The following is a 23,781-nucleotide window of genomic DNA, read 5'->3' on the forward strand; positions in this document are numbered from 1 at the left end:
TCATAGGCAGGGTCACTACACACTAGGCCAAACCAGTCGTCAAATTTTATTAGTACGAAATCAATTATGAATTACGTTCAGTACTTTATATGATACAAGAATAGTTGAAGCATAGAGCGACATTACTTTGAACTGTTCGATCAACAAAAAAGATAACAAAACTTAAATTGTATTATAAGGCTAAAACTTCTAACTCCGAGTAAGACTCCGATATATTACGCATAACTAGTTCTTTAACGATGTCATCCTTTCCAAATAAGAATAATACAAGACACTGAAACCGGCTAGTTTTAAATACTGAAAGATAGAAATCCGATATTACTCCAGCAAATAATGGATCAAAACATACCAAAATTAGTGGAAGTCCATAACCAAGAAAATGATTAAGGAATGATTTAGTAGACAGCAGCCCTTTCTTTAGAAATTCCTTAAATCCTCGTCATACACCAGAAATAATATTTAGCTTTCCTGACTTGCTTTGCTTAGGAACTTTGCTTTGCTTTTTGATTTTGCATGAACGAGAAAGACATGAACAACAAGAACAGTATATGACCATAGATAAAGCCTGGCTTGTCAACTCATAAAAACATATGGGCTCTACAGACGTCACGATAGTTGTCTTTGTTCGTTCTATGTGGAAGGTTTAGCGAATACCGTGTACACACTAAGCCTCAAACATGCAACCAGAATCAATGGGTGCATATTTGCGCCGTTTGAGACGCTCGGCTGCTTCGGCGGCCGGTCCGGCCTTGATCGAGGTCCCTGGAAGGTGGGACGGCGCAAGGGTATCGACACATATGGCGTCCCAAACTAAAGGCCGTCCCAGCTTCCAAGGAACCGGAATCATGCCGTCCCGCCGCTTGCCAACATCGTTTTAATAAGTTAGTTTAGATATATTATATTACTAATGTTTGGTTAGTCTGTCATTTCATAGCAACATTTTATCCAGTTATGTTTTAATCTGCACAAAATTATTATACGTGGATTATCGAATTATTTGTCTGGTTCTTCAAACTATTATGACATAAACCTATTCGTCTAGGTCATATCTAATCAAAATATGAATCGCGAATTCTCAGCGGCGGATTGATGTCGCTAATTGGTAGTTATTGGCATTATATGCAGTTCATCTACACTTAGCTGTGTACACGTACAGTCAACCAATTTGAATCCTAGGCCACTATAGAACCTTGTCGCTTTAACTACTCTATAGATGACATCCATCACTCAATAAGCAGTCGTAGAAGTCATTATGACATGGTTCTATAGTGGCCTAGGAATCAAATTGGTTGACCGTAATAGGGATGATTATTATTTCGTTTACCAGTTTTGAATACAGGCTCTGTAAACGTATCGTCTTATTTAAATGTAGGTGTAATAGGGTTGTTTCCATCTACAAATCTTAGGGCAGAATTGTATCCCAATAAATTCTTTTGGATTATAAGAACATGTCAAACTACTTTAAGGGGACCTGTAATGACCATATTTTTGTAAATATTGAATTTAAAATATCTTTTGGCACACGTCACGTGACCAAACTCAAAACGTCATTGAAGATTCAGAGGGCCTACCGCGAACCACGTTCAACGTGTTACCTCTCTGTCGCACTTGTAAATTCGTACGTAAGTGTGACAGGGAGGCAACGCGTCGAACGTGGTTCGCGGTAAACCCTCTGATGACTTCACAACTCTCGGATTGACACTGTTGACAGTTAGGCTATAAACAACAAATGACAAATGTCAGTTGACATTTCGTATCTTCTACGAGTTCTACGTGTGTATGTAGTTATGTGTCAACCCGTAAACTGTGACGTCACACAATTTTCAAAGAGCGTTTTGAGCGCGAAAGCATCTGTCAAAATACATTTTGTTAATTTAACATATTAAAAGCCGTTTTTAGTACAAAAGTTTAATTTTAGGGCAACTTTTAGTTAATATAGAACGTAATACAAGCATTTCAAAAAATTGGAAACAACTCTATTGTGTATGTGTGCTAATTGTCTCGAGAATTTGAACGGTTATGTTCTCAGACGCGGGTTCCTTGTTTTATTTCCGTTCACTGCCCTAAGGGCCTACAGCGAACCACGTTCGACGTGTTGCCTCTCGGTCGCACATGTACATTCGTACGTGTGACAGGGAGGCAACATATTGAACGTGGTTCGCAGTGTGCTCTCTGGTGTGTACGCAGCAGATAATAAATTGTCATATCTATAGAGCCCTTTAACTGTAACTGTCAAACCACCGACGCAAGTTATATTACATTTAATATAATGTCAAATGTCACTGTCAGAACTCAGAAGCGTCAAATGCAGAAGAAAGTATAAATTGTAGGCGTTGATTGTTGCGTTTATAGTTTTTTGTTTTAGTTTATTCACAAGAAATTGTGTTATATTTTAGTTTATTGTCTCAAGTAAAAACTTTCTTTTAATTTTATTAAATAAATTCAAAATGTCGTCAGAAACAGCTCAAGTGAGCTCTTTGCCACTACCCCCTATGCAATACATTAATTTTTACACTGATGACAATGTGAGACGAAATAGGGCTCCTCTACCACCGAGGCCTATTCATGACTCGTACTCAATGTTTGGACACCCCTTCAATGCCGATGATACAATTATAAGATCCTTGGAGAGTCAGGTGAGTTTACAAAATCAATTTGGTTTCTCAGAGCCATATAATTTTTGCCACACTTTTATAGTATCCATACTCTTTCACTCAATTATTGTTGTACCAGTAGAGATGTAGATAATCATATTGTGGCTTTCCTTTTTAAAAGGGCAGGTTCTGGTACTAGGATTCTGTGTTTAAATATTCTTGGTTTGGTTCTATATAAAATACAGCGGAGTCGGGTTAGTACGGCTTCGCATTTAACAACTTAAAGGCACTTGTTTCGTTTTAGTATGGGTTATTCCCACTAGTTACCACCAAATTGATACCAATGGTAACTACTGGGATTTTTTTTTTCCCACCTTTTACCAGTGGTAGCTACTGGAAAAAAAATTCCCACCGTTTACCACTGTTACAGTTAGCAGTGGTAGGTGGGAAAAAATTTCCCAGTAGTAATCACTCATAACAAGTTGATGCTAACTAGTACCGCTTTTTTCCCACCTTCTACCACTGCTAACTGTAACTGGTAAAAGGTGGCTGACCGTTTTTAACAACGGAATTTCTCACAAAATCCGACCTTTAAGTCCAGTTACATCGACAAGTGACATAGTTTTTACAAATAAATTGATGACAAGAAACTTACCCCGTCCTGCGCAACCAACCCTCCTGACCCCCCAATTGCCTACATGGAGCAAGATGAAATAGTTAATTAGACTTTTCGTAGCATTGTTTTTAATATGATTGTTCGGGTCAAATATTGCAAGCTAAATAAAACCCACTTCCTATTATTCAATAGCCAGGTCCACACAGAGTGAGCATACGCGCGAGGCTATTTCCTCACGCACAAACCGGCCGAGGCACGTCTACTCTGGCCGGTTTGTGCATGAGGAAATTGCCTCGCATGTACGTGCTTGCTCGCTCGCTCTGTGTGGCCCTGCCTAATTGAGCTTAAATTTCACATACGATAAGATAAGTTGATTAGTTGAGTAGTTGATTAGTTGGTTGTTGAAGATTTGATAAGTTGGGTGACAATGCAATATTTGGTTCTTGGTTCCATCAAGCAGATCTGATGATGGACACAGGTGGCCATAGGAACTGTGGGATAAAACAACACAATCTAATTGAGTTTGGAGTTGCTTGTTGCAACAAAACATACCATCAGTGATATGGGCTTGTATGAAAAATGAAATTTTTCTAGAAAAAAAAGTTTATGATTGTTGATGAATGAATGTCATCTTGGTTGGACCCGCAAGAACCCGTGACTTTTTACATTACAACAGTAATTTGCGGGTTGTTGATGAGTGAGTACACGTACAAAAGTAGCTTTTTTCAAACACACAAGTGTCTCAATTTAAGACAAAATGGTGTAAATAAATATTTTTTTGAAATGGTTTGGGTCATTTGGGGCAGCTGAACCCAGCTGTACCTGCCTACGCCCATGAAATGGGTGAGATCAGAAGATGATCTCATGATATCATGGAAGTTGATGTAAAAAGCAATAATTCCAACATTTCTTCTTAATAGTTTCAACTACATTTGTCATCATCCCATTTTGATTAGTTCTTGTATAACAGCTTGGTGAGTAAATTAAAAACTAAATTAATTCTTTTCAGGGCTTCAGAAGATTGTATCCAATGCATTTTGATAGGAGAAGAGAGCTGAAAAAATTGAACCACTCGTTGTTAGTGAATTTCTTGGACTTATTAGATCTGCTGGTCCATTGTCCTGATTCACCGAAGAGAGCAGAAAAGGTTGAAGACTTGAGTCTGTTATTCATACACATTCATCACCTGCTCAATGAGTTCAGACCTCACCAGGCTCGTGAAACTTTGAGAGTTATGATGGAACTGCAAAAACGACAAAGAGTGGAAACTACACTGAGGTATATTACAATTCATTATTAAAGCTGACTGTATTCTTTAGAAAAAGTCTTCCTAACATTTCACACATTCAAATTTAAGAGATGCATAGGTACCGAAAATAATTCATAGAAATTTTAATAATAAGTACTTTGTAGGAAAAAAAGTTAGTCTTTGTCAGCCAAAGTGCAATCCTTGCAAATCAGAGTATAGTTGAAATTTTCTGAGGTGATTTTTTTTTCATCAAACCCATACGTGTGGGGTATCTATGGATAGGTCTTCAAAAATTATATTGAGGTTTCTAATATCATTTTTTTCTAAACTGAATAGTTTGCGCGAGACACTTCCAAAGTGGTAAAATGTGTCCCCCCCCCCTCCCCTGTAACTTCTAAAATAAATCTTTTTTATTTTTGTGTATAAATCTTAATGCGGTTCACAGAATACATCTACTTACCAAGTAATAACAGTATAGTTCTAATAGTTTCGAAAAAAAGTGGCTGTGACTTATGGACGGACAGGCAGACAGACATGACGAATCCATGAGGGTTCCGTTTTTTGCCATTTGGCTACGGAACCCTAACTTTTAAAATCTTCGGTATGGTAATATAGTTTAATATGGTTATTCTTATTTTTCAGATTCCAGAAACATTTAGACAAGGTTCAGGATATTTTACAGAATGCTCTTCAAGGCTTGCCAAATCAGAATGAAGTAGAATCCAATTTTAAAGTGCCTGTAGAAATTCTGGATCAAATGACTGTTAGCTCTGCTGATGGAGCAAATGCTGATCCCTGTTATGAACTTGATCGCCTTATGTGTAATGTTGTGGATAATATGAGATAGTATAAGTTACTTTAGAATAGATTAAATATAACAACTGATAGGTTAAGTCATTTTTTGGGCTTTCCGTAGTCCACTAAGAACGCTTCCATGTCCGTCTGTGCGTATGTCTGCGGCTTTGCTCCGTGATCGTTAGTGCTAGACAGGGATTGTACAACCGGTTTTATTTAATACCCGTAAAAAATTGTGAAACAATTACCGCTATAAAAAGAAAAACCCGAATTCCTATTAGAGATATTGTTTTCATTTCGCTTTTGTTTTTACCGCTATATATAGACTATTTACAATATTAAATACCTTTATTCAATACCGCTATTCATTGTAATTGAAAGGTAAGATGTCAATCATACACTACTACTAAATCACAACAAATAGGTGTAATATTGTAACGTCACGCGATAACATTCTGCATAGCTGGCTAAAGTGTCTACTATTATTAGGTACTGGATAAGAAAATTAATTTGCGACGTATGTCATACATACGGCAAAGCACAACATATTCGAAGAAACATAGGAGTGTATTGACATGTATTACCGGTAATAGTTTTTAAGGGTAACATGTCAAATACAGGTATTGTCTAATGGCAAAATCGTTAATAGACATGAATACCGTTATTGATTATACCGGTAATCAAAGCTTTAGTGATATTAATAGCGAAATACAACTATAACCGGTTATACCTAATTTAAAACCGGTAGTCAGATATTTTACCGGTAATGATCCCTGGTGCTAGAAAGCTGCAATTAGGCATGGATACATACATAAATCATGCATGGCGACAGAATCTCTTTTCCATCAAAATGGTTTTTGGTGTTTTTTTTTGCTTAAACCTAACGCTGTTGGGCATTCGTTGGATAGGTCTTTCAAAACGAATAAGGGTCTCCAGCAACCATTTTTTGATAAAATGAAATTTTCGGAAATAAGGGCTTCGAAAGTAAAAAATATATGAAAAATTCGTTACACAAAAGCTTAAATAAATATTTTCAAAGAAAACTATAGCGAACATGATCGGTCCAGCCGTTTTGAAGAGAAAGTCTTCTCTTCTTAGTAAAACGACATACAAAGCTCTGCGAAGGTGCTCCCTTATGCGTGTAATGTATATTATGATACTTACTAATAGCCTCCGTTTAGCCTATTCTGACAGTAGCTACGGAGCCCTACGCAGCATGGCCCGACATGCTCGAGGCCGTTTTTTTATTGCAAGTCTATTATTGTTATGCATTGCTGTGTGTGGGCCCGCATCAGGTCCACACATCACACAGCAAACCATTATACTTGAGTATCTATTGTTATGATATGAGATTTAAGAAGTTGAAAGTGTATTTCTCTTTTTATTCTTTCTTGGGTATCTTTAAAAGTGAGATTGGCAGATGGTTTTGAAATTTAATGTTCTAAAAAGAGTACCTAGTATACTTCCAATTTTTATTTTATTCTTCATAAAAACTATCCGTCAATCTGGAAAGACTTCATGGTTTCCAATGGCGTTAATAGTACATTGTGCAACGAGGGGGGTAAGTGAAATTTTGGATAAGACGGTGGGAATTAAAGACCCGAGTTTGCAATATTCTTACCCCCGGAGTTACACACAATGTTTTTCATCACACTTGCGAAGAAAAAAAAATTAAACAAAATATTCTTAAATACGGTGACATATCAAACATTCGTCCGCCATTTTGTAATTTCATTTAACAGGTTAGCATCGAGGGCACAGACCTATTCGGCATTCAGCCACGATTGAAAATTATGTAAAAATATTTAAACGGCTGTTAATTTTAACCATAAACAAAAATATAAAATTATAAAATAGGATCAAATCAAATATCAAATAGGATCCCGCGGGATCAAAATAGGCCTTTGTCCTTCAGTACACCTGCATGAAATAAGATCTTTTTCGAGCAAGTGTGATGAAAAATTTATTTACTTATTTGATAATGTATTGGGACTATTAACTGATATAGTAATTGAAACCTAGCCTTCTCAGAAGAATTGTGTGATAAAACAACCCCTCATTAAGTTTATGCCTGTGTGAATAGTTTCCATAAGTAGCTTACTAAAAGTAGTCAAAATAATTTGTGCTATATCGTACCTTGTGACGGTGACAATCAATATGAAAATCGCTAGGGACCTCGTACTGTTGTCACTGTGGCAAGGTATTTGCCAAGAGTAATAACATGGTGCAAACAAGTTGCTCAAAAATATGTCCCATAGCTCCTATGTCGGCGAGTTAGGACGTATTTTTGAGTAAGTTGTGTGGACTCATATTTTCTGTACGAAATGGTACTGAAATAAAATTCCTTGACCGTACTTACAGTTTCTAACCTATATAAAAATACTTCTACGAGATAGGACAGGATTTAAACAATTTGATAAATAAAACATGTAAATTAAAAGTATATTTTTATTTTGAATTAAATCACCTAAAGAGCCATACTTCTTTTTCCCAAAAGAAGTTCTCCCAAAAATGCAGCGGGCACCGTCGCTTAATCATTATAGAGTTCTAAAACTAAGGAAAACAGTTTAGACTAGGTTTGAGTTGGAATTTGACTACACTTTTCTTCGTTAATTTATAATGAGCAGTCCATACTTCTTTAAGTCTTATCGTCATATTAAATGCTGTACAGCGCTGGCACTTTCTAGACAAGCGTACTGATAAACGCCTATACCTCTATAGGTGATTCATCATCATTATTTGTATGGACCTACATACAATTTTACTGTAGAACCTTTATAGCCTATGTAGGTATCTTTAGAGGTAATATAAGCGTCGATTATTTTATATACTGATTTTAATTTTGAACTACACAATAAATTCAGTAAAATTCCAACTGATATTCAAAATATGAATGAAACTATGTTACGTACTTACGATTCTGTGCGAATGCTGAATACCACCAGCAGAGCTTATATATGTAAGTGTGCATATTTAAATAATACTTACATAGATACAGTTGCCACCATGACTCTAATACTCTCCACGGGAGCTTTCTAAGATAAATATCGGGAAGATCTAATAATCATTATGAAAGTTAAAGAACTTTAATTACATACCATCCTGATTGTTGACCGCTCTCCAAAATGTACGAGCAGAACTGAAACAACATTACAAAATGAAAGACAAGACCTGCCGGACACCTCGATGCACCTGTAACAACGAACAGCTCTCGGTCGCCGCGTCTCCAACTCGGCATCGCCACCCGGCCACTGCAGAGAAGTCTGCCAACTACAAAGAAAGGAAGACCATCTTAAACGAACAGATGCGTGAACTGAAAACGCGCCACAAGAAATCCTTAGTTTTTTTTCGAATAACATACGCGGCAATTTTAATCATTATATGCCAAAATCGTCAGGAACGTACGTCGCAGATGCCTACGTTTTCAAATTTAATTATGAATAGTTTGAATTTGTCTCTTCATTTTGGTAGGGGGGGGTTGCATGTTAAACGTAAATGTTTGGTCAGCGCGGGCAGCCCGGGCGTCAGTACTGGCTGCGGCGGCGGTAGGGCGCGCGCAGGTCGCGGCGGCCGCGCGGCGGGGGGCGCGCGCCGGCGCCGGCGCCGCGCTGCAGGCGCGCGCTGTACTTGCCGGAGGGCGGCGTGTACATCTTTTGGTTGCGGTCGCCGCTGCGCGCCCGCTTTTCCGGTGAAGATTTTTCTTCACCGTTGTCAAACGTAATGGGTCTATGTCTTTTGGGTGGTGAATGTTTGTCTGGTTTGTCTGCCGGGGTTTCCGACTGTTTCTCCTGCAACGAGTAGAAATTATACATTTATCGGCATATATTACTTCAAAAAAAATTAAATACACCGTGTTTTTATTGAATTTTGTTAACTCCGGGATGTGGGTAAATACTAGGGCTCCCGGTATCCGTGTTACACGCCGAAACGGATACCCGTGTTCTTAAGCCCGGCGGTGCTAAGATCACGGTTTAAACGGAACCGCCGGGATCCGGATCCGTCTCCAAGAACCGTTCCCAAGAAACGTTTCTCAGATACGTATCTCCGTTTAAACGTGTACTTAAGACCGGCCCGAACGGATCCGAAACAGTTTGAGCCAATGCTTACAAGGTCTACTATTGAATGTTGACTTCAGATGAACTTGTTAGGCGTACAATTTTTTTTAATTGTTTCTAACTGGGTGGATATTACATATTTAGCCAACTATACAATATATAAATCGAAGTAGGTGTCCCTATTCTATATTGTCTATTATTTTTAATTTTAAACCTATTCGTCCCTAGTTTAGAATCTTATTTTTTTAGTATTATTGTTTTTAACCTAATATCATTACATATTATATTTCAATGAAAGAAAAACACATTTTATATATACTGGTGTAATAGTTTCGTGAAGAATATGTATTCAGACAAATACTACCTATATTAGTTAAAAATAACAGTTAAGAAAATAATTATTAATTACTTTGTGGTTATTTTTATCCATTTACTGCTATGCGAAAACAACAAATCTGCCAATGATGCAAAAAAAATACACACACAAGCGGCATTCGAAACGAAGAATTTCACGCGATAACCTTAAATACTCATGCTACCTTTCTTACCTTTCGATTATATTGTTTAATATATTAAGATAGATCTCAAAATTGGCAATCATTCATATTCACTTGGGACACTTTCACAGTTTGCCGCCCGGTGGCGTTCCATTCACTAGATTCTTAGAACGTATTGTTTTTCGAAGACCCTATTGTACGATATCGCCAAAACAAATAGGTTCCCAAACAGTTATCAGAACTATCACAACCAATTATGAGCTTTATGTCCTTGTAATAAGGTAAACATATCTGCATATATTAAAATTGTAACAGATGCAGCGGCAAAAATTAAAGTAAATGTATCCCATTGTTTTGTAGCCGCACCACACTAAAAGGCATTTTTCTATGACGAGAGTGAGAGCTACAAGATGTTATTACTTAAGTATATATATTTGATTGTAATTTGTTTTCAAATTAATCTTAATACTAGCATTTGATTGTTTTTTAATAATTGTTTTAAGATATTGCATTTTTTAATTTTTACGAATATCATTTTGATTTCAATTTTGTTGTGTAAACATTTAAATAAGTAGTCTACTCGTAGTCGTACTAATGATTATTTTTTTTTTATTAAACTTCCAAACTTTGTGTTCTAAAATATTATATTTTTTACATACGTTCCCCAAGATTACCTATTTTTGAAATACAACTATTTATGTTATTGTTTGTTATTGGTTAATTGATTATACACTACATTTAACGAAATCTATTGATATCATTTGTTTATTTACTTATACATTTTTGGGTGTTATTATGGATAGCAAACTAACATTCAACGCTCAATATGATAGCATCATAATGAAATCAACTCGAATGTTAGGATTTCTGATAAGGAACTCCAAACATTTTAAGCACGTTCGTACTTGGAAAATACTTTATTTTGCCCTGGTGAGAAGCATTCTAGAGTACTGCTCACAGATATGGTCACCTATCTACGAAGTCCATAAGAGCCGTATAGAAAAAATACAAAGACGCTTTTTGACACACTTAGGGTTTGTGTCGCGTAATGGACACAAACTACGGTCGTATCAACAGCGTCTTAAGTTCTTTCATGTTTCAACGCTAAATAGTAGGAGAAAAATGCTTGATCTTACGTTTTTTTACAAATTAATAAACCATAAAGGAGTGGATTGCCCAGAACTGCTTGCTAAGGTTAACTTTGCCGTCCCTTCGAGATTGCCGCGCCCTGGTGTGTACAAGCTGTTCAAAGATAGGCTAAGAAAATCTAACTTGGGGCGCAACTCGCCGCTATCTAGGTTTTATCAAACTTACAACCATCTCCCGAACTCCTTGGAGGCAGATATACTTGGTGACAGCTTTATAGATTTTAAAAGAAAAGTGCTGAAGCATTTCAGCTCCCAGGACTCCGAGAGACGGTAATGTGCATGCTAGGTTAGACTGCAACCTTTATTGTATTGTATTTTCATCTCCTTCGTATTTTCGTTTTTAATGATATGTTAATTTGTCACTTTTTGTCGCAAAATGCAGATTAATTAATTCAATTAACATAATTTCCTGCTAAGTATTCTTTTGAAGTTTGTTAAATTTTAATTTTAATTTTAGTTAAATTTTATTTATTAATTTATTAATAGCTTAAGTCTAAATGTCTTACTGTACTTATATTGTTCATCCTAAGATACTGGAATAAGCTGTGGTTACCTATAATTGGACAAACATCTACCCTTAATGTTATGTAAGCTACAGATTATTTTTTCTCTGATGTATTGTCTGTTGGTGATCCTAAATAAATAAAAAAAAAAAAAAAAAAAATTGTTTTAAACGATATTCGATGGAATTAAGTAAATAATTTTAGTAAATATTGTCAATTTTGAGCCTTTGTTTGACTTCTGTTATATCTAATCTACCTACTGAACTCGACCGATCCTATTAAAAAAATAATAACATTACCTATTCCTAAAAAGGCTTTTTCATTTCTCATGCTTAGAAAGTGAGTCGTTGTTTTTCTAAGAAGTGTGCAGAAAATGTACGTTTCTGCACTAGCGTCTGTCTTTCGTAGTTTTTTTTTACGATAAGCAATTAAACTTTAATTTTAAACGGATTTGATGTACAATTTCCATTCTGATATTTAACTTCTTATTCTATAAATAACGATACATTTACCTAAATTGTTAAATGTAAGTACCATCAAGAAAGACTATAAAAGTTTATATGTACTTAGTTATATATTTTTAAACACATGTATCTTACTTTCCTTGTATTCCAAATGACAATTAGAGTTGAGAGTGAAAATTAACTCAGATGAAAGGCACCATTTCAGCCTCGGACTATTGGCGATGTGAAAAACAGTATGAGTCTTATGTTAGAATTTTTTTTTCCAGTTTGATTGTTAACATTTCAATCCCTCACTTTGATTAGAGTCCCTCGCTAGGCTTGGAGTTTTACTGTAAAATTCTTCGTTTCGTTTAGGATTTAATTTACACCCACGCCGTAAATATGTCTTTTTACTCCCTTGTGACACAAACTACTAAAGACTACAAGAATTACATAAGTAATAAAAATACAACCATAGTTAGGTTGTCTATGATTTTTAGTAATATTTATATTGACTCTACCATTGCGCATTATGGTAACTCTGATTTTGACATTTATTGCATTAAGCTAAAATGACCATCTGATATTTATTTGTACACTTAAACTTATAAAGTTCATTTTATATGATAATAAGATGTAAAACTTTTCGTAAATTCAAAATTAATTACAATACAATTTATAAGTACATTTATTATTGGCAGATCATTATACAAATGATTATTTAATAATTTTTACATGGTTTACTATAATAAGACAAAGATGTCAGGCTCACGTCAGTTAAAAAATAAAAATATATATTTCATATTGACCGAATGTATATTCAAGAAAACTCATACATACATTGTAATATGATTGACAATTGATTGAATTTTTACCAGATTATTAAAAATATAACTGTTTAAAATGTTCAGTTGGTAAAAAGAATACCAGATCAAGCAATTGGCAGATTTTATTGTGTACAGTCTTTATTGATTTTATTTTTTATTACTAGCAGTTTATATTTATTGCTATCAAGTTATATAATAAACAATAAAGTGTTAGTATTTGAACTTTTATATAAAATACTACTATGGTAGCACTATACAGTATTTCTAATTTTCTACTCGTACTTATTGCAACTTAAAACATTGCAAGCAAAAACTAACAGAGGACCTACCGCGAACCACGTTCGTCGTGTTGCCTCTCTGTCGCACTTATAAAATTTTACGTAAGTGTGACGGGGCGGCAACACGTCGAACGTGGTTCGCGGTAGGCCCTCTGCTCAGAAAACGGTTTTGCAAATAAACCGTTTATTGAATTTCGACTCTATGAACCACGGAATAAGGTTAAATATGGCATAAACGTCATGAACCTTTTGTCTAATAATTTGTAGCTCTTACGTACGCCGGTCCGTTCCTTTGCTACTCGTCAAGGACGTTTCCGGAGCCACGGGTAAATAAGATCCGTTTCTTCGAATACCCGTTTATCCGTGGAAACGGCTCTTAATTACACGTTTCTTAATTACACGTGTGGAACGGGCCAGAAAACCGTTTACGTATTATTCGGAAACGGGTATTCGGAACGTGTAAACGAAACACGGATCCGACCGCGAGCCCTAGTAAATACGTTTAAGGCAATTAAATTGCATTGTTAATCAGAAAAAAATAAATTGACAACATTTCATTTTTCTGACCCTGTAATGTTATTGCTTCTCTACATTTTAACTGAAACGAGGAATACAGTGATAGTTATTGTTTTTCACTAGGACTTGTATTTAATTTATTATTAATTATTTTATGTGTACTTCTTCTAAAATGACGTAACTCCAGTTCTACGCTAGAAACTAGTCCTTTCTCCATCGAAAAAAAAAAACTCATTGACAAGATATTGTCATTGTCAATGTTTTAAACTGTTGTTATTGTTTTAAAACAATTTTGGTAAAATATCAGATTTCTACGACGATTTTGGATATAATAACAGATACTAATACACGAATACGATACCAAGCTTTCTTATGAATACGACAGACCGGATAAACAATAACGAATATAAGTAATGTAATTAAATGTTTTTCCTACTCCTCTACTGTTATCTGTCATTTATGCATTCATTAACACGAATATAAGAACATACATAAAAGATTTCAAGAAAAGTCTATATTGTCTATTCCTCATAAAAGCTCTTGTGCTTTTATAAGCTATAACGTTACTGCGATTAATGGCTACCAACCTAACAAAACCAAACCTAATGCAGTTTGAAACTTAAGTGCATTGCTGCCAACTTACAAAACGTTCATTTGGTTGCATAGTAGAATCAATTGCTTAATAAGTCAGAAACACGCATGTGACACCCGTAATACAGCAACACCCATAGACTACGAAGACCGCATAGCGTTGCTTGTTAGTCTCCATAGGCTACTGTGGCCAAAATCGAGAAAAAAAACTGTCCAAAAATTTAATTTAGCAAAGAGCAAGTACCAGGGCCTCATAAGTTAAGAGAAGTTGTCGCCGACCGGCCGGGCCGCGGCGGGCCCCCCCCGCGGATTGCCCACCTTGTCGTGGTGGAGGGGCTTAGTAGCCGTGGCTTGGTCACCCACGGTGAAGCGAAGAGGCAACCAGGGCCGGCCTGTTTGAGGTGCGGGCTGGCCCGAGGAGGACGCTCCAAGTGGGCTTGGTGAGCCCGCTTGTGACGCGCTGGAGGTGGACCGTCGAGGAAGAGGAGTCTCGGTATTGCGGTGAGCCGTTCTCCCTATCCTCGACGGCCGAGGTGGGATCGCAGGGGAAGAGGCGTGATGCCCCTATCCCCTGCGATCTTGTCGGGGCCGTTCCGCAGTAGCGGCGTTGGTGGGACTGCAGAGGAAGAGGAGTGTCGGTATTACGGTGTGCCGTTCTCCCTGTCCTCTGCAGCCGAGTTTGTGGTTTGCGGCAGAACCATGGACCTCATCTGCCGCCGGGCGCTGAGAGTTTTCTGGCGCCCGTGGCCTCCTTGTGGCGGGCTCGGGGGGGTCCGCTACACTGCAGGACGGAGGCCGAGGAGGAAGGCGCGTCGAACCATCTGGCGCGCCTCGCGTGAAGGGCCTTCGGGCATTTGCGAGGGAGCCGCTCGCGGGCGGCTGCCGCCGGTGGGGTCGCGGATGAGTGCGCAAGCGTTCCCGTAACCCCACCAATAAGGCGGCGAGGTGACATATGGGGGTTTTTAGTGGGTATACCGTCGGCCTCATTAGCCTGGACGGGAGTCCCACATAACCACTCGGGTCGCCCCCCGCACCCGGGTGGTATGCGGAATGCATTTTCCCCCCTAGAAAAAAAAAAGAAAAAAAAAAAAAAAAAAAAGGGCCGCGGCGGGCCGGGCGCGTAACAAGGTATGCTCGCGTATCTTAGCTATGTACTTTTGCTTTGCTTACCTAAATTAAGATTTATTTTTGTTGACTCGTAGGAAAAGTATTTTATGCAACGTTGTATACGTGGGTCAAAAAATGCTCGTGGCGTATTCCTTTACAATGTACGCCTTCGGCTCCGGCTCACATTGTAACTCACGCCACTCGCCTTTTTTGACCCTTCTTATACAACTGTTGCATAAAATACTATTTCCGATGTCTTCCACGAATTATTTTTGCAGTAGGACGGACGAGACAATATTTGCAAGGTCCGACCGAGAACGCTTTTTTTGTCTCGGCCGACACAGAGATTCAATGGGATTCTCGGCCGAGACCGAAAATTTATAAAATACAAAAAAAAGACGAATTATTCACTAAAATGTTTTTATAATCGAAATTCGACGATTTATCAGCAAAAAGTTATCATAGGTAATCAATTCGTAGCGCTATTAAATAGTATTTTTAGGGTTCCGTAGCCAAAATGGCAAAAATGCAACCCTTATAGTTTAGTCATGTCCCTGTCTGTCGGTATGTGGCGTATATATAAAAAAAGTCATTGTAGCAAAAAAAAAATTGTACATACAGCAACGGATAAGCAAACAGGGAGAATAGGGTGTAAGTCCAATAGGGTTGTTGACTGTATTACATTACACAATATATATACATATAATTATATATTAGTACATTAGGATACAAGTGCGAAAAATAGGAAATTCGAAACGAGTGGCGATAAATTAAAACACGACCGAAGGGAGTGTTTTAAATCGACACGAGTTGCGAATTACCTATTCGCACATGTATCGTACAACGTTTTACAGTACATATGGCCCTTTAAATGTTCGACACAGTAACGTAATATGCTACTTCTCGCACTAGTGCTATAAAGTAGCCTCATATGTACTGTAAATATATATATATATATATATATTACATCGTAACCGGGCGATGCAACCAACGGGTGACTTAGATCCCAGCGCTCGTGCGCGGAAAATTCAAATTCACCAATGATAACTCGTTGCCTCGATTTTTGGCCGAGAATGCCGAGACCGAGCTTCTATACACGGGTTTGTCCATTTTAAAAACGATTAGTGGATAGTAACTTAATTATGGAAATAAATTTATCTTTGTTTTGAATTTCAATCAATACGTCGTATTTAATTGACAATGTCAAATCCAATATTATGACAGTAATTTTGTTCTTGTGGTGAATGGCTATGGCATTTCACCTATTGTACCGTAGAAGTGGTAAAATTACAACTTTATTTTTAATCTTTTGTATTTCTTGTAATAAGCGATAATACATTTATATAAATATATTGCAGTATTCAGGAAGCAAAATTCTTCGAAATCATATGTATATTTTCAGGTGTTATAAAAATGAAATGTTGTCAATTATAAAAATTGATTAATCAAACAATTGAAAACTATGACATATCAATGGCATTTCGAACTATGGAGTGTGGAATTAAGAGGAATGGCATCTCTTATGGTAGAACTGTTGTAAAAGTGTCTAGCTGTCAGCTATAACTAATAGTTCCAAATCTCTCCAGAGTAGCGCTAGAGTAGCTAAGAACCTAGGCGTTATTGACGGAGTGAATTGCGCTGTCTATGATTTGATTTTTTTGTTCAAGTACTCTAGGTATTGTAGCGCCACCGATTTAAAAATTTTGATGATACTTTTTGGTACATGGAGATTTCGTTCCTTATCTCCACCTTCCGTAATTTCGAACATCAATCGTCCGAGATATAGAAGGTAGAGGCAAGGAAGAAAATCTCCATATACCAAAAAGTGTCCGACAAAAAACCATAAATAGGTGGCGCTACAATACCTAGAATACTTGAGAAAAAAATCTAATCATAGACAGCGCACTTCACTCCGTCAATAACGCCTAGGTTCTTAGCTACTCTAGCGCTACTCTGGAACTATTATTTATAGCTGACAGCTGGACACTTTTGCAACAATTCTGCCTAAGGAGTTTCTGTTCCTTGTGTCTACCTTCCATAGTCCGAGAGTTTAGCAAATGTATATACACTCGTACTAAACAATAGCCGGGTCCACACAGAGCGACCATACGCGCGAGGCAATTTCCTCGCGCACAAAACGGGCAGTTTACACGTGCCTCAGTCGAGGCGGCGCGCTCGGCCGAGGCACGACTACATTGGCCGTCTTGTGCGTGAGGACATTGCCTCGCACATACGTGCTCTATGTCTACTCGCTCTGTGTGGACCCGGCTAATAATCAAAACAGTAAACAAGCCCAGGCAAGTGTATACGCTCGTAAGGGCCTTACAAGATAAAAATAAATTATTGTTATCCCCGAAATGGAGTTAATTAGAAAAATGCATCCTTGAAATAAACGAAAAAAAAACACGGTGTATATGTTGATCAAAATAGCGATCATGTTAAACGATAACAATCTATCTTACATTTACCTGTTTTTCAGTATTTTTAGACAAAAATGAAAGTTGTACTCTGCTCTTGAAACTTGGCGGGGACCTGAATATGTCGCGGATCAATGTATTAATGTTGGACGTAGTCTTCAACGCTACAACCTTGAGCTTGTTTTCTTCAGAATTAGCGTCATCCCCCTTCTTCTCCTTTAAAACAACAAATAAATTACAAATATAACAAAAACTAAAAGAATAATGCCATTTTTCGAACACTAAATGTATTGCAAAAATCACCTGTCTAACTAAAGAGTTTTGTATTAATACCTTAGTAACTTCCTTCAATTTTTTGATGTATCCTTGAGTTAGGCGTGCTGTATATTGTAGACGCAAGCGAAACGCCTTTAGCCTTGCTGCATCAGCGCCGAGTGCCTCTGGCGCTTTCCGGCAAAGAGAGTGGAGGGCAAACAAGGCGCACTCCACATGAGAGAACTGGAGTGACGGGGTAGACTTGCTGTCTTCAGGTTTAGCTGCGGAACTTTCTGATTTATCTGTATTTTCTTCTTCAACTGGAGCTTCAGGTAAATAGTTCTGTGAATATAAAGAAAATACATTACTTCAGTTAATTGGCTAAAGTAAAAAAAAAAAATGTTAAAATGGTAATTAATTAATGGCAAAGACAGGTTAACTTTAGCTTTAGGAGATGCTTTTATAAAATAACAATCCATAGTTGGGTTATAACCCAGTCTTAACTATAGTTAACCCATTCAGGGCCAGCAACTCAACTTATGGGTCATGCTCAAACAGTTCCACAGGGCTGGTGTCTCGCATGTGAGTCCTGAATAAATTCTGATTTAAACAAACGTAATTTGAGGTAACAGCGTAAGTATCATATAAGCTTACCAGCGTAAGTATCATATAAGCTTACAACCATTTTTATAAGGTATATTAGGATAAAATAGTAGTTTATGTCACTGCGACATAATGAAAGGCATTTAAACAGTGTGGGTTTAAGAAACGAACAAAGTGAGTATATATGGATCACCAAAACTCTCCGAACCTGACCAACTGTACTATGAACTGGACCCTGAACAACCTTCATTCGAGTGAAGCAGGTGAAGAGAAGAAGTTTGTTCAAGAGAACTTCTATGAAATTATGATGTTTACTTAACACTTGCACAGGCTGGGCTATCAAAATCGCTGCCAACTTAGCTTGGTCTGACTCTAAAAGCTTGTAAAAAGTAAAAATGTTTATTCCTATAAACTGCAATAATTTGTATTATTTGTTTGATACACGCAGAAAAAAAAGGTGGTTAGTAAAAATGTTGCAAAATGTTATTTAACTGGCCGGCTTAATAAGCGGCGATTTATTTACCGTGCGCGCCAGGCCCGAGACCCATAAGCTGAGTCATATGTTTTAGCTAAAAACGGTTTGTATGGGGGCCTGGCGCATTGACTACGCTCGGCGGTTCATGGCCATGAATAGGTTAAGCTTTATATTATTGGGAAAAGCTGTATAAGTGTTACTTACAATAAGCAAGTCATAAACTGTGTCAATCTTCTCCTGTGGCTTCTCCAGTTCTCCACAATGTTCAGTAATTTCAGCAAATATCTTCAATAGCTCCAGCTTGTAGTCAGACCCTCCTTCCGGTGAAGCTATTTCTTTCCACTTCGGTAGCACATAATCACAGAAGAAGTTCACAAACTGTGTGGAATCCACTTGAGGCTGTAGACATGATTTTAAAGTGGATTACATTGTAGGACTTTAGGTGCTCATTACTTAAAGCCAGGGATTGGAACCGGTTTTTTGGAAAAACTTTGAAATAAACATATATTTCGGTTTATTTTATACTACAAATATAGGACTCGGTTGTGTTTTTTGATAACTACTTCGTATTATTAGATTGCCTAATTAGAAATGAAATAATTAACAAAGAACGAAAAAATACCGTTTTCGTTCCCATACAAAAAATACCGGTTTCCGATCCTTTCCTTTTAAAAATAATTTTGAGAAATCGGTTGTCTCATCAGTCATCATATTCAATAATGATCAGGAGACCAATGTTACTAAATTTAATAATAATAATAATAAGCACTCAGGGCAGCTTGTGGCGAGCTGAATGGGAAGTGACGTCCCTTGGGTCCCATACCCCCGAGAGTCGGTCAGGCCCCTCTCTCCGGCTTGCCTTGATTGGCCGGCTGGAGTGAACACTGAGCAGGGGCCGCAGGACTCTCACCTCTGGCTTGCCTTCACCGGCCATCCGGGTGTCAGAGTTATCAAACCTCTCTATCACTCTTGCTTATTCAAGTGATCAAGAAGCAGATAACTTAATTTCAATTTTCGCGTTTCCGTAGGTCCTTTGTAAACAAACCGCCTTGATGAATCAATATCATATTTAATTATCGAAAACTTGTCAAAAAACAGTTAAAGGCACAGAATGTTTAAGTTACTCTATGATTTAGGAGGTTGCTAGTGCTGCACTCTGGCGGCAGAACATTGCAGTATTTCCTATTGTCTTATTACAAGGGGCATCTACGTGTTGGCTTCGGCCCCACGCATGCCAAATGTCCGGGACCCCATGGTCCCGAGAATATGTAAGAGACAGACATAATAATAATAAAATTCTTTATAGCACACTACATAAAAAAAAAGATACAGAAAATGAGAAAATATATAAATTAGTAGGTAACAACAGACCAACCAGATTACCAGATTATTAGACCAGATTTAAATTTAAACTATTCTAAAGCTTATCAACATACCCCAGGTTTTGTATGAAAATGTAATAAAACTTACTGAAAACAGTGGCAATGCATGTTGAGTACATTGTATGATTCTTTCAACATGTTCTGTATCTTCAGGGTGCCAATCATCAGGGGAAAAAGCTAATGCTGCCACAATTTGCACCAGCTCCTTCTTGCCCGCTGGGGTTTTACCAAGCCTTGACCATGTCAAGAGATCCATGATGTGTTCAAACTCTTCTGCCACCACATCCTGAAATGAGATTTAGAAAATGAAAAAAATCATACATTATCTATTCAAAGAGCCAATTTACATTTAAAAAGTACAAGTGAGAAACGAACATACCTCAAGTATTTTCTTGCATTCTGTAATAATAATTTCTTCAACTTCTTTGTTTATAATTTCCCTTCCAAGCTGTTTGACCTTTGTGGCCAAAAATTTGATGCATCTCTCTCGGACAATCTCATTCACCACCTCCGCTTCAGTATTCTGGTGTATTTGGGAAAAGAGACCTACTAAGGCACCTTTAGGGTCACTCTTCACAATTGTTACCAAAGAATTATGGACAATATTGATCTCCGTAGCATCATCGGACTGAAGAAGTTGTGCCAAGATATCGGCAATTCTTTGAGTGTGATCTTTATTGTCTTTGCAAAGAGTCGGCAAATCTTTAATGGCTTGTTTACGTATCTGTGAATGTTTAATAGCATTATGTTAATGAGTTTGATACGAGTACAGTCTCACATTATATTAAGTCGTAAAGTTAATAAATCATAATAATATTGCCTTTGTTTATTAAAAATAATATGAAAATAAAAATTATAAGACATTAATATTAATTAACTAAGTCCCACAGTAAGCTCAATAAGGCTCGTGTTGAGGCTACTTGGACAATGATAAGTATATTGAAAACGTCCGGCCCCCGCCGCCGGTCCTTTGAAATAATTAATATATGGCTCGCAACATAACAGTTTCAAAATACATTTATTCTGCAGTCCCAGCCCTCCTCGGATTTTTTTAAATTTTCTGGCCCCCCTTAAAGAAAGTTTGCCCAACACTGTGCTTCACCACCACATAGACGGTCAGGATTTGAACCTGAGACCATAGGCTTCACAGGCAAGGTCCAGGGTCACTACCCACTAGGCCAGACAGGTCGTCAAAACATGATTGAAACATTTTTTGAACCAAAGTATTTAATTAAAGCTAAAAGTAATTTATTGCGAACAACCGTTTGCAGCCTGGGAGCTCGCGCATTAAAATAGTTGATAAAAAATAAATTTTCAACTTGAAATCTTAAGTTACATTAATAGCGATTACTCACAGCCACATCGTCGTCTTCACAGAGGTCAAATTGAGCTTCTATCGCTTGCTCTGCGAGGTTAGGAAAGCTGTTAAAGAATTTCGCAATGAATTGGGACGCTAATCTTTTCTCCTTATCTGAACCTTTCACAGCGGCTAAAATTTCGGTGTACTCTTTTTCATGCTGAAACAATATAAAAAATTTATTAGTTATAGAATTCAAATATCACTTTTTGTGTTATTAAATAATACCAGGCTTACTTTGGAGATGTCTTCTTTGGCGTCGGCCAATATACCGTAATTTTGATACAGTTTTTCTATGTTGTCGGACGACATGGCTTGACTTCAGCTAATACACGATATTGAAAATGTCCTAGGCAGAGATAACTACTCTGGGGGCAATTAATTAATTAACATGAATTAGCTAAATAGTAACTCAAAATTAAACACGCGATCCGGAAGATGCTCTTGCTCTATTCGCCATTACAGAAAGCAGTGTTGCCAGGTGAGCAACTAACTGAGCAGAAGAAAGAGAATTATCGTATTTGAGTCTCAAAATAAAATTATCGTACCGCAAAAAAAAAAAATCGTACGCCTAATCAAAAAGGCAGTACCCCAAAAAATTAACTGCAAAATATTTTTTTCCAATATATTATCAGAGAAAGCACAATTTTCGTGTAAATTGCGCAAAAATCAGTTTTACATTGGTGTATTTTTGAATTACATTGGTGTATTTTTGAAATAGATCCAAACGATTTACAGGAAATTACGACATTTGTCACATACACCACGGAGCTCATTTTAGCCTTTTTTTGAGGGAAAGTGTCATATTTGGCTTCAAATACTAGACTTTTTAGGAGACGTCGTCCAATGGCTGAAATTATCGTACTTTTGCGTACGATAATGCTCTTTGGAACATACACACATCGTACCGGGGCCCAAATTATCGTACATGTAAGATAATTATTGTACGACTGGCAACACTGACAGAAAGGACCACAGATAAGGCATGGGCCGATTACATCCACACACGGACCTATATAATAAGCTGGATAGAGTACACTGGCCAAAAAAAGTGTGTCCACATGAGAAGTCAAACTAGAGCCTTGCATCTCGTTCTAATTAGGATGAGCATAAGTCATACGCATGTGGTATATTACGATAAGTTGGAACGTATAATTTGGCCAAGATCTTTTCTTAAGGTTGCAAGAAACTATCTGTCTTGTCCCTATGCTAGTATAATTATTGTATGATTATCAGTGATCGGATTTCCCGGTGCAACATGGGATGAATGACCTCAAACATTATACTAATATACCCCGGATATACCCCGGGATTCCACAACCAGAATGTTACTGGCTACATTACATTCCGTAAATTTTAGTAACATTTTGTCGCGTAAAATAAATATTTGCGGAAAATAAGTGTATGTGCATTGTGCATATAATAAGCGTTAGTATTTTCTTTATTCATCTTAACTCTTAGGTATAGGTTTTTTATAATATGCATATAATATTAAAAAACCAAACCATAAAAAAATGCATACAAACACATTATAAAATACCTAACCTAGGATGCCGCCAGGGCGTTTATTATTATGCAATTTCGATATATGTACTTTCAACAATTACAAAAGATAGGTTGTAAAACTCTGTCATAATTAAACATATTTCAGTCTATGGAGTGTGGAATTAAGAGGAGTGGCATCTCTTATGGTAGAACTGTTGCAAAAGTGTCCAGCTGTCAGCTATAAATAATAGTTCCAAATCTCTCCAGAGTAGCGCTATAGTAGCTAAGAACCCAGGCGTTATTGACGGAGTGAATTGCGCTGTCTATGATTTGATTTTTTTGTTCAAGTACTCTAGGTATTGTAGCGCCACCTATTTCTATCTAGTTTTTTGATGACACTTTTTGGTACCTACATGGAGATTTCGTTCCTTATCTCCACTTTCCGTAATTTCAGTCATCCAGTCAGTTAGACAATTCACTAATATTTATTTGTTTTCTTGCTTTGTACCATAAGTGGCCAGTAACATTAAGATATCGAATGATATATGTTATATGTATACAACCTAATATTGAAGTATTGATAAACCA

General features: G+C 37.2%; 3 protein-coding genes across 3 annotated transcripts in view; 1 reads left to right on the plus strand and 2 right to left on the minus strand.

Annotated features, from left to right (window-relative positions):
- The window catches only part of LOC133516841 (tyrosine-protein kinase Btk), a 67,989-nt gene extending 67,440 nt beyond the window's left edge, over positions 1–549 (minus strand). The window contains exon 1 of the mRNA XM_061849835.1: positions 350–549. The gene's annotated coding sequence lies outside the window, so the exon portion shown is untranslated. The remainder of the gene's footprint in view (positions 1–349) is intronic.
- Positions 550–2,273: 1,724 nt separating this feature from the next.
- On the plus strand, positions 2,274–7,694 carry LOC133516843 (mediator of RNA polymerase II transcription subunit 7). Its single transcript, XM_061849837.1, has 3 exons — positions 2,274–2,636; positions 4,220–4,488; positions 5,102–7,694. The coding sequence occupies exons 1-3, from the start codon at positions 2,448–2,450 to the stop codon at positions 5,304–5,306; spliced, it is 663 nt and encodes a 220-aa protein (XP_061705821.1). The 5' UTR covers positions 2,274–2,447; the 3' UTR covers positions 5,307–7,694.
- LOC133516842 (apoptosis inhibitor 5) lies at positions 7,689–22,216 on the minus strand. The gene is made up of 8 exons (XM_061849836.1): positions 21,946–22,216; positions 21,707–21,868; positions 20,731–21,075; positions 20,440–20,637; positions 19,174–19,368; positions 17,970–18,233; positions 17,688–17,852; positions 7,689–9,042 (listed from the first exon to the last, which is right to left on the minus strand). The coding sequence occupies exons 1-8, from the start codon at positions 22,018–22,020 to the stop codon at positions 8,779–8,781; spliced, it is 1,668 nt and encodes a 555-aa protein (XP_061705820.1). The 5' UTR covers positions 22,021–22,216; the 3' UTR covers positions 7,689–8,778.
- Positions 22,217–23,781: the final 1,565 nt, after the last annotated feature.

Source organism: Cydia pomonella, chromosome 4 (assembly GCF_033807575.1).
Source record: "Cydia pomonella isolate Wapato2018A chromosome 4, ilCydPomo1, whole genome shotgun sequence".
Lineage (NCBI taxonomy): Eukaryota > Metazoa > Arthropoda > Insecta > Lepidoptera > Tortricidae > Cydia > Cydia pomonella.

Bases quoted from the DNA above. Each gene is read 5' to 3' on its own strand.
- LOC133516843 (XM_061849837.1), top strand. From the start codon at position 2,448: ATGTCGTCAGAAACAGCTCAAGTGAGCTCTTTGCCACTACCCCCTATG. The intron at 2,637-4,219 runs GTGAGTTTACAA...AATTCTTTTCAG, and splicing joins TAAGATCCTTGGAGAGTCAG to GGCTTCAGAAGATTGTATCC. The intron at 4,489-5,101 runs GTATATTACAAT...CTTATTTTTCAG, and splicing joins AGAGTGGAAACTACACTGAG to ATTCCAGAAACATTTAGACA.
- LOC133516842 (XM_061849836.1), bottom strand. From the start codon at position 22,020: ATGTCGTCCGACAACATAGAAAAACTGTATCAAAATTACGGTATATTG. The intron at 21,076-21,706 runs GTGAGTAATCGC...AAACATTCACAG, and splicing joins GTGAAGACGACGATGTGGCT to ATACGTAAACAAGCCATTAA. The intron at 9,043-17,687 runs GTAAATGTAAGA...TACTCGTTGCAG, and splicing joins CTAAAAATACTGAAAAACAG to GAGAAACAGTCGGAAACCCC.